Below are 10942 nucleotides of genomic sequence, written 5' to 3'. Positions count from 1 at the left end.
AAAGGCTGTGCTGCTCCCAAGTTTGTCATGGTCACACTCAAGCTGTGTTGCAGTTAACATTGCTGGAGCTGAGTCCCCAGCCTGGAATATTCACGGTGCCTGAGCACCTCCAGCTCATATATCTGGCTGTCTATGCTGGGTAGCCTTTCATTCTTTCATGTGTGGCTGCCCAGGTGTGTACCTTTGAGGAGACTGAGTGTGGTGCACTTGCCTGGAGATCGCCCGCCACAGGGTGTCTGCAAAGGACAACTTGAGAACCTTTGGTTTACTGGCTTCTGTCTTGTGTGGAGAAGGTTTTCCGTTGGGGCCTCTCTCACACGCTTCCTCCAAGTGAGTTTGCCAACGCTGCCAACTTCCTTTGCACCTGGGTCTTGAGCAAGTTGAGAATTTCGCACTGACCATCACTGGGTCAATTGCTTGCTTTTCTTGTGAAAGCTCTCCAGAAAGACACAAGAAACTGATTGTGAAATGGCACAAGGCACAGACAGAAATATTTTCAAGAGCCCAGGCACCTCCTTCCCGACTCCATTCTCTTGCTCCACCCCTCACAAGGGTCAGATTTTAACCACCAGCCTGAGGCAACTCTGGACCTTCAGACCTGCCTCCTGAGACAACAGCACCATGAAGTCAGTGGGTGTCTTCCTCCTTCTGGGGCTCGTCTTCCTCTGGGCCGAGCTGCCGCCAACAGCTGGTAGGTTGTCTCCTGTCAGAGACAAACTGGAGGAGTTCAGGTTCAGGGAAAGCAGCTGAAAGGCTCAGAGGCTGGTGGAGGGAGGAGAGGTGGAAAGTGTGAAGCCCACAGAGCCTGGGAGAAGATAGGTCAAAGAGGAAGGCAAATTCCTGCAGATACTCTCACAGGGTGTGGACCCTAACAGAAGCAAAGGCATAGATGGTGGGGGCGGCGGGGGCTCCTAATGGGGTGAGGTAAAATAAGGGAAGCTTTGGGTGAACTTTAGGCGAATCTTCCTGCCTGTGGGATGTATCCGGCTGCGATGAGTCTCCCAACATAAGCTTGGAAGCAGGATGCTCTTTTAATTTCTTTCTCTGGCTCTGCTGATTGGCTGGATGATAGGGGCAGTGTTCCCTCTAGTATTTCCCATCCTGAGGTGGAGTCAAGGTTATGTGCACCAAGGCATATTCAGCTGTGCACCACCAACAGAAACGCATTAGCAGCCAGGGGTGCTCGGCTACTCAGCTGGGTGGCACCTGAATCTCCCCGGCAGCCACCCAAAGGCTCAGCTTACAGGGAACACAGGTGGGAGGGGCATTGGGAGTTACTGAAAGCACTTTCCCGCTCCGGCCCGCAAATGGCTAAGCTCACTCAGGAGCCCTATTGCTAGGGATAATTAAAGCCAATCAGACACATCTCTAATCGGTGCAGAGGAAGGAACCATCCTGCCCTGACCGGGTCTGTGGGTTGGCAGGGAGCGTACAGGGATTTTTTGTCTTTAGGACTCTGAACCTTTCCTGGTAGTATCAAGAGGTAAAGTACTGGGAGCTGCCAGCTCCTGCCCCAGCCAGCAGGCCTGGGCCCCAGCGTCAGGGACCACAGACAGCACCGATGGGCACAGGTAGCTCGGCTCATGGTCAGGTGGGTCTCAGGTTTTAGAATCCCTCCCAGGCAGAAGCCAGAGAGGCTCCCTCAGTGAGCTGCAGTGAAAGTCTTCTCCTTAACGTTGTGCGTGCAGCAGGGTGGTTGACTTGTCAATCTAACTGAAAAGAAGCATTTGAGACAGAATTTAACCCCTTTATGGTGGCAGTCATGTTGGGTGGAGAAAGAACAGGGTCTTGGCAGTTGGATCTGTGAGCTCTGGCACCTGGGCATCAGTCTGGAAAACACACCTGGAAGCAAGGGTTATGTCGCTCTTCTACTTGGCTTGTCTGTTTCACCTCTACTAGGTCCTAACAAGCCTGTGGAGAACAGAGAGGCCAATACATCTTCCCCTTCACCCTGGCTACACTGCAGCCTGAAACAGCCACCAGGCCTCCGAACTATTTCACTTGGTGTTTTGGGGCATCCTTTGTGCTGGGCACTGCACAGATTTCATTCTCTCTGTCCCATGTACCTTACAGCTGATGGAACGCTGTGCAACAAGATTTATTTCTGCAGTGATCCTCTCTTGCAGGGAAAGCTGGGACCTGTCCAGTAGTCCGCTACAGGTGTGCTTTGCCCAATCCTCCAGATAGCTGCTTCTCTGACTACCAGTGTCCAGGATTCAAGAAGTGCTGTGAATCTTCCTGTGGGAGGAGATGTGTGACTCCTGAGCAGCATAATAGAGGTCAGTATTCCCTGCAAGCTGAGAGCTTGGGCCACCACCCAGGAGAGAGTCAGGTGCCACTCGGCCAATTACCAGAGCACCCACAGCTGCCCCCACCCTGTAGCATGTGGTTCTACAGGGCGTGCACATCCGCACACTCCTCGGTGCCCACAACAACATTTATTGTGCACATGGATTGAAAAAAATGGAGGGAACCTCAGTGAAGGTGTCGGCCTGATCCTCTCTGTGAGCTCCGGACTGAGATCGCTCCCTGCTTCAGCTCAGCCTCAGCGGCCCTGCAGGGAAAGGCATTTCAACCCACGGCTTCCAGCCGAGATCAGCTCTGAGCAGCCCTGTCTCCAGCGGCTCCACAGGCTGGCTGACCAGGGAGCAGTGGTATCCTCCAAGCATCCCCAGTGCTTGTCACACTGGGATGTTGCGAACAGGCTGGTGCTGAGTCTCCAACATTCCCATTCACAGTGTCCCTAAGACAGCATCAGTTTAGGGCTGAGATGGATCATGAGAGCGGTTCAGGGAGTTGGGAAACTTACAGCATCCGTGGAGAAGGGACTGGGAAAGACACCTTCATATTAGGAGAACTTGGGGGAGTCCAGGGGATTAAGTCTGAGAAAATCCCCTGCGCCCCACACCAGAAGCAGCCGCATTTCAGATCTGGGCAAGAGTTCGTCCTATAACCAGCTCCTCACAATTTCTCAGCACTGGGCAAGGGATCTCCTGCCTAACCACCCCCAGCCCAGAGCCAGCTGCATCTCGGTCGTGACGGTCCCCCCAAAACCAACCCTTCACCTCTCCACAGAGCCAGGCACATCTCCGATGCCGCACTGAGGCACCTTTATTAACACTCAGTGATCCAAACACAGGGAAGAAAACACCAAGGGGACCTCCGCGTGTCAGACATGGCTACAGCTGCACTGACCCGGCCCCCACTGAGAGCCCACAGGGGAGGGGGAAGCAGCCATCTGGACAGTGCTAGCAGAGCACTGGGAAGGTTGTCATCACTACAGCCTCAGTTTAAACCTGCGTGGGGTTTAAGATGGGGGGGACGGGGGAGGAAGTGGAGTTTAAGCCAGGTGGGGTGGGGTGGGGTGGGGGTGGAACCTGTTGCGTGTGGGAGGTCTGCTGGAACCTAAGTTTGGTAAGTTTCATGGCAGTACTGTGCTTTTGAGTGGGGTCTTTGTAAAAAGAGGAAACAGTTTTGGGTGTGTGTCTTTTTAAGCAGAGACTTCAGTTATTCTGCTCATTTTTTGTAATTTGGCTGTACGGTGCCCATGTGCCTTAGAACTTCAGGTACATATTTCTAAAGAGAGCACTTACCTCGAGCTGAGCTTGATTTTGTCAAACTCTTACGTGGCTTCTAAAGTGGGACCATATTTGAATGAGGGTGGAAAAAACAGACTTTGACCTTGGGGACAGACTGTGAAATAACGCACCAAATCATAGTTTTAACTGCTGCTGTAAATGTTTTGTAGGCAGTATGCAAACAAGTTGATGAGGGAGAGGGGCAGAATTCCAGCCAATGAAACCATCTCCTTTTGGCAAACCTTGCATTGTGTAAACTTGCTGCTGTGGCCTTCCATTCCACTCTTTAACCTGTCAATTTCATCTGTCAACATGGCTTAAAACTTCCCCCATTTAAAAAGTCATAAAGGGAAGTCAGGTATCAACTCTCATAGACTTTCAGTGGAATTGGGTCCTTAGCTTCCTGTTGTTCCTTTGACAGGTGATGAGCTTTTCTGGGCAAGACGCACTTCTTCATGATCCACAAAAGCTCATCGCCTAATAAACAAAAGTGTTAGTCTGTAAGGTGCCACAGGACTGCTTGTTTGTTTTGTGAAGCTACAGACTAACCTGTCCACCCCTCTGAGACTATTTCCCATTTTAGAATAATGCACTAAAATCGGTGTAGAAAATGCATGGTGATTATCAGAGATCCACATCTCCCTGTTTAAAAATCTCATCCCTCAACAGGGCAAATCCCTGCAATTAACAATTTTAGTGAAATTGACGGACAAAAATTCTACTCTGTGTTATGGATGTTTGCGTAAGGGCCACTTATTGACTTAAAGGTAGTCTTCCAGGGCAATGTCTCTGGGGCAAGGCATGTTACGATGCACCATCGTTAACCATGTTCAGTACTTGTTACTGCCGTAAACCACCTCTGCACCACCCATGAATTTTATGTGCTTTAAATTGTTATCCTACACAATTTGGTTATTCATTAGTTGTAAACATTTGCTCAATAAACTCCTTTATTTTAAGTGTTAAGATATATATGTTTCAATTGCTTATGCAAATCTCATAACTCTAACAAACAAACACTGTATGGCTTCTGTATTTTCCCCTTTTCCAAGCGATAACTACTATGAATATATGAGGGGATGCAATTTTAGATTCTTGCCTCGGGTGCTAACAAGCCTGTGGAGAACACAGAGGCCAATACATCTTCCCCTTCACCCTGGCTACACTGCAGCCTGAAACAGCCACCAGGCCTCCGAACTATTCCCTTTGGTGTTTTGGGGGATCCTTAGTGCTGGGCACTGCACAGATTTCATTGTCTCTGTCCCACGTACTTTACAGCTGATAGAACGCTGTGCAACAAGATTTAATTCTGCAGTGATCCTCTCTTGCAGGGAAAGCTGGGACCTGTCCAGTAGTCCGCTACAGGTGTGCTTTGCCCAATCCTCCAAATAGCTGCTCCTCTGACCACCAGTGTCCAGGATTCAAGAAGTGCTGTGAATCTTCCTGTGGGAGGAGATGTGTGACTCCTGAGCAGCATAATAAAGGTCAGTATTCCCTGCAAGCTGAGAGCTTGGGCCACCACCCAGGAGAGATTCAGGTGCCACTCGGCCAATTACCAGAGCACCCACAGCTGCCCCCACCCTGTAGCATGTGGTTCTACAGGGCGTGCACATCCGCACACTCCTCGGTGCCCACAACAACATTTATTCTGCACATGGATTGAAAAAAATGGAGGGAACCTCAGTGAAGGTGTCGGCCTGATCCTCTCTGTGAGCTCTGGACTGAGATCGCTCCCTGCTTCAGCTCAGCCTCAGCGGCCCTGCAGGGAAAGGCATTTCAACCCACGGCTTCCAGCCGAGATCAGCTCTGAGCAGCCCTGTCTCCAGCGGCTCCACAGGCTGGCTGACCAGGGAGCAGTTGGGGCACTTGGTATCTTCCCAGCGCTTGTCACACTGGGATGCTGCAGACAGGCAGGTGCCGAGTCTCCAACATCCCTATTCTCACTGTTCCTAACACGAGGTCAGTTCAAGGCCGAGAAGGATCCTCCCTTCCTCTGTACCCCAGGCTGGCACAAGGCCATGGCAGTTGCGGGGCTGGGCTGAGCTGGACCAAACTGGGTTGTGTTCATGGGACATGGGGGTGAAACAGAGGTTTGTACAGACCAGGATTTCCTCTTGGCCCCTCTGACCATTTCCCCTTTCTCCAGACCCTCTTCCCGCAGTCCGAGGGCCTCCCCAGAAGTGGCCGTGACACAGACTTGCCTGAGGGAATGGGCCTGCACAACGCCTGCACAACCAGCGCCTGCACTCCTAATGCAGCTCACCTGTCGCACCAGCCAGGCGGGCTGTCACCCATCGGGGGCTGCCGTGGGATTTCAGCACCTGCCTGCATAGCGCAGAAGGGGCTGGGCTGAGCCTTCCTCCCCCAAGAGACCTGAGGAGCGTGAATCACGAGCCCTTTGCCTTGCCTTTTTCCTTGCCGTGAAGCGGAGGTTTTGGTGGGGGCTGGAGGCAAGGGGGGGGCTCTTTCTTCTTGCCCTGACTGTAGAATTTGGTATCCCTGGGGTCTCGCGCAGCCAATTGCAAATAAAGGCGCTTGCTCACGCAGCGTTTGTAAGCCGTGCGTCACCTCTGCCTGGAGGCTCCACCCCACCCTGTCTCGGCCCCTCCTGTCTCATGGGTCAGGCCCATCCCAACCTGGCCATCAGCCTTTCTCCCCGCTTGCTCGAGAGGGGCTCTGATCTCACCTTCTGAGTGCGCGAGAGCGATTCTCCCCCCATGTCGCTTCGCAGGCCCCCTTAGCTCCCCAGGGGGCTTGGAGCCAGGCTCTTCGCACTGCTCCCCATGAGCAGCCCCTGTTGGCTTGGGACGTCGATCTGTCGCTTTCTGAGAAAGCCTTGGGGAGCTGAAATGAGGGGAAGAGGAGCCCAGTGACAGCAGCGGATTGGCTCCCCCGACCATCTCTCTAACTCATGGTGTGGGGAGCTGCCCCTCGCAGGCTGGGCTAGAAGCTATTTTGCTGGGTCCCTGTCCCAGGGCCTCAGAGCGATGCACAGGGGCTGCCCATTAGTTCCCTGTCGGCTGAGCGCTTGGGCAGCCACCCAGGAGATCCAGGGGCAGGCCAGCTAATTAGCAGAATGCCCACGGCCACCCACAGTGGGCAGCGTATGTTTCTATTGGTGGTGCACATCCACAATTGCCCTCGTGCACACAACAAAATTTATTCTGCTCATGGACGGAAACAATTCGAGGGAACCCTGCTGCCCAATCTGCCCAGCACCACGACCCTGAATGCCACCAGCCTCAGCACCCTGCCTTGGCCCAGCCAACCCCCACGTGCTGAGCACTCTGAGAGCTGCCTGAGAGGATTATCCTAAGTGCCTGCTGGAAACCTGCCACATGCTGCCTCCGTGGTGACGGGGGTACAGGGAGGAGCCACGATCGGCAATTATAGGTATTGAGCCATCCAAGCTGCAGCAGGGCTGTGCTCAGCAAGGGGAGGGAACGCTTCGAGCTGGCAGGTCTCCAGGGAAGCAGGGCACAGTCTGTGGGTCTGAGGGATAACGCCATTTCCCACTCAGAACAGAGGTCCTGGTTCAGTGATGGATGGAAGAGACCATTTCTCTCCTGGGCTAGCGACATGGGTGTGGGGGTCTAGGTGTTACTGGGAGCCCTGCAAGTTCAGCTGCTCCCAAATATTATGCAGAGATTTTAACAGGCCACTTTACCTTGAATGGTCCCTTACAATATGTGCTTGTCACATGTGCAAAACGGCCTGTTCTGCCCTGCATTTTGCTCTGTCCAGGACCACTGACGGGGATGGGACAACCATACAGGGAAAGTACCCAGATTCCTGGCTGCTTTAAATAGCTGATGGAACCCCGTAAGATGTGCTCCAGGCAGTGTTGATGCTTCCTGGATAAGCCAGCCCTGGACCCGCCCCTTCGGTCTGAGGCCCCACCCTTTCTGGAGTCATGGAGCAGCCCTGCCCAGCCCCACCACCTAAGCCTGGGGCTGGGTGAGGCTGCCAAGCTCCTGTCCCAGAAGAGCTCTGTGTAAACTTCAAAGCCTGTTGAGCAGGGCCCTACCAAATCCATCCTCCACTCAGGTCAGTTTCAGACAGGCTTTTAAAAATGATGAACTTCATGAGTTCCGATGTCTAAATCTGAAATTTCCTGGTGCTGTAGGGTTTTGGTACCCTGCCTTCTGCACAGCTGCTGGCAGCAGTATTGCCTTCAAAGCTGGGCAGCTGAAGAGTTGTGGCTGCTGGCCAGTAATCCAGCTCCAAAGGCACAGCTGCCAGCAGCAGTGTAGCAGGATGGCCTGGTATGGTGTTGCCACCCTTACTTCTGCACTGGTGCCCTCTATCAGTATCTGCCACTCTCTGGCCATCCGGTGCTGAAAGCAGCAGTACAGATGCAAGGACGACATGGGTGTAGTATTACCGCACTTACTTCTGTAGTGCTGCTCGTCAGGTGCTGCCTTCAGAGCTGGACACCTGGCTAACATTACAACCACCACTCTCCAGTTGTCCTTCTCCGAAGGCAGCACAGATACAAGGTAGCAACACCGTGACCCCCCTAAATCAACCTTGTGATTCCCCCGCAATTCCCTTTTGGGTCAGGACCCCAAAGTTGAGCAACACTTGTCTCCCCTGGGCAAATCTGTACCATATAGGCTAAAAGCTCACAAAAGGCCAGACTTCAGATAGAACACCTGATTTCACAGTCCGTGACATATTTTACATGGCTGTGGATTTGGCAGCCTACCCATTAAGGTTCCTACAAGAGCTGCTGCATGTCAGTTTCCATCCTGTTTGTCTCAGCTGCTGCTGTTAGGCCAAACTCATACCTAATCTTGCTCAAACTGTGCTACCGCTAACATGTGGGTTGTGATGAACAAGCAGGGGCCACGGGATTTGGTACCCAGGCCTCCCATCCCAGAGAGCAGCCCTTCACAACCCCACAGGCTAATGTGCTCACAGGGAGAAGTCACCTAACAAAAACTGGAGCAGGGAGAGGTGTCCCAGCTGGCTGCCCCAGCGGAGAGCAGAGCCCACTGTTGAAGTTGCAGGGTCCCTAGACATCTTCTGGAGGAGGATGGTGGTCTCTGTTCAGGGAAGGAGCAATAGCTCATACCCCAGCATACTCTCCTGGGGCTAGTGCTCAGCCAAGGGGCCTAGAACTAACTGAAATCAAGGTCTGACAGGCTGGTTTCTGTATAGATTTGATATGGATGATCCAAAATCACTTTGTTTTTGTGTCATTTCTTCACAAAATGTTCACAAAGCTGTGAACTGTGATGAGAAGAAATTCTGGTGCACATCCCATATGCCTCGGTGCACATAAAATTTATTCCATATTCTGGCCGCTCTCTTTGGAGAGATCCCAGGTACAGCACCCTGGAGCTTATTGTGAAGTGGAGCAGAGCAGGCTGAGAAAGGGCAATGGGGAGCAGAGTGGTGAGGGGACAACCCATGCTTCCACCTCTTGCCAAGCCCCCTGACCAACCCCCAGCATACATTGCATGGGGGAGAGGGCTTTGGGCAAGTGGGTGGAGGGGGAGAGGGAAGGTCTTGCCCTGGGCCCTGCACCTGGAGTACTAGTGGGGGAGCCTCCAAGATCCTTGTCTCCCTAGGTATGGCCCTGTCAGTGGGTCAATGTCATGGTTTTCTAGTGCAGAAAGCTCAGGGGTGGATGCACAAGCTGGCTTGTGAGGACACAGAACAAGGAAACCACCACACAGGGGCATGAGTGCAGGTCCTTCCCTCTCCTCCTCAACCAGTGTTAAATCCAGCCTGGCTCCGGACTGCATCAGGAAATCAGTGGACACTTTCCTCATCACCGGTCGGGGATCTGTCATGCTCTGGGCTCAGCGGCTGGTGCAATCTCACCTCATAGGGTGACAGCTCAACCCCCTCCCAAGTGGCCTAAGCTAAACAGACAGAACAGACGGCCTGCTTGGCCCAGGTCAGGGCAGAACAGTATTCTCATAGGTTAAATTCACATCCCCACTCATCCTGAAAATACCCCGCTGTGTGGGCAAGGCAAGAAGCAGACAAACGGACCAGGAGGCCGAGGAAGAGGAGAGAGGGACAACAGGGCTAGGGGCCAGCTCAACGAGAGCAGATCGAGGTGACGACCAGTGTTCCCTGTAAGCTGAGCATTTGGGCAGCCGGGCAGAAGAGAGTCAGGTGATGCTCAGCTGATTTGCAGAGCACCCACAGCCACTCACCCTGGGCAGCCTGTGTTTCCACTGGTGGTGCACATCCGCACATCAAATTTATTCCACCCATGGATTAAAAAAATGGAGGGGACACTGGTGAGATCACTCCCAGGCTGCCAGCCCCAGGGGAGGAAAGGACACCGAATTGGGGCTCACATGGGAGGAGGAGCCAAAGAACCACTCACATGAGATTTGTACAATCCCCCATAGAGCTACCACCTTGAACACCAACCGCTAGGGCTCAGGAGGCGCTGGGGGACTCTCTGTGGGAGGAAACATGTTCTGCCCAGGAGCTTCAGAGCAGGTCAAGTCTCCTGCTCTCTCTCAGGGCCTTGCCCAGCTGCCGTCCCTGCTGCAGCAGAGCCAGTACTCTGCCCACAGGAAATGCTATGTTAGTGCACAACTTGAGATCAAACCCCAGCTCCTACCGGGGAGCACAGCACCACCCTTGAGCAGGGAAGCTTCCCCAGCCCTCATCACACACAGGTGGCAGCTGAGGAGAGGCTGGTGCTGAGCCTGAAACAATTCCCCAGCTGCCACCCTGACAAAGTCAGTCTTTGCCCACAAACCTTCTGCTCCAACAAATGCTAGTGTAGCAGGCGCCGCAGGACGGCTCAGCGTGTCTGCGGTTACAACGCTGGGATAGCGACAGCCCTGCAGGCCAGCTGCTCCTGCTAAAGCAGAGGTCGGGTGGCCAAGAGGGAAAGGCCCTTACAGACACAGGGCAGGAGCCAGGGCAGCACACAGGAGGGCCTGGGGCTCTTCAGCTTTGTCCCTTTGAGGAGCTGTTTTTAGCTGTTGGGATAACGCCCCTCCCATAGAGCCAGGAGGCAGCAGGGCACCAAGAACCAGAGCAGCCAAGGGGCAGCGCCTGCCTTAGGCATATGCAGAACACACAGCTGCCTAGGCCCCAAATTTAGTGGCGCTACAGGCAGCTGCATGTACGTAGGGCCCCATTGCCCGGACAGAAAGGCACAAGCAGCACCAACTCCAGCTGCCAGCCCCAGACCCCGGTCTCCATCCAGCCACTTTGCTGGGGCCCGGAGAGCACCAGGCCTCCTCAAGTAGCAGGATGCAGAGAGGGAGTTGAACCTCCAGCAGCAGCCAGGACCCCAGTTGTCCAGCAGGCAGCAGAGCTCCAGACATAGGGCCAGGTCCTCAGGCCCAGCAGCAGCTGCCAAAAACCCCCATGAAATGTGG

The 10942-nt window shown here is 53.7% G+C and overlaps 1 protein-coding gene across 1 annotated transcript; it reads left to right on the top strand.

Moving 5' to 3' along the window:
• The first annotated feature begins 600 nt into the window (after positions 1 to 600).
• On the top strand, positions 601 to 6202 carry LOC142022129 (antileukoproteinase-like). The gene is made up of 4 exons (XM_075011646.1): positions 601 to 691; positions 2127 to 2279; positions 4910 to 5062; positions 5725 to 6202. The coding sequence occupies exons 1-4, from the start codon at positions 622 to 624 to the stop codon at positions 5766 to 5768; spliced, it is 420 nt and encodes a 139-aa protein (XP_074867747.1). The 5' UTR covers positions 601 to 621; the 3' UTR covers positions 5769 to 6202.
• Positions 6203 to 10942: the final 4740 nt, after the last annotated feature.

This window comes from Carettochelys insculpta, chromosome 17, assembly GCF_033958435.1.
Source record: "Carettochelys insculpta isolate YL-2023 chromosome 17, ASM3395843v1, whole genome shotgun sequence".
In the NCBI taxonomy this organism is placed as follows: domain Eukaryota; kingdom Metazoa; phylum Chordata; order Testudines; family Carettochelyidae; genus Carettochelys; species Carettochelys insculpta.
Note: the sequence above shows the minus strand (reverse complement) of the source record. Positions and strands in the feature narration are given on the sequence as shown.

Bases quoted from the DNA above. Each gene is read 5' to 3' on its own strand.
- LOC142022129 (XM_075011646.1), top strand. From the start codon at position 622: ATGAAGTCAGTGGGTGTCTTCCTCCTTCTGGGGCTCGTCTTCCTCTGG. The intron at 692-2,126 runs GTAGGTTGTCTC...CCTCTCTTGCAG, and splicing joins CGAGCTGCCGCCAACAGCTG to GGAAAGCTGGGACCTGTCCA. The intron at 5,063-5,724 runs GTCAGTATTCCC...CCCTTTCTCCAG, and splicing joins TCCTGAGCAGCATAATAAAG to ACCCTCTTCCCGCAGTCCGA.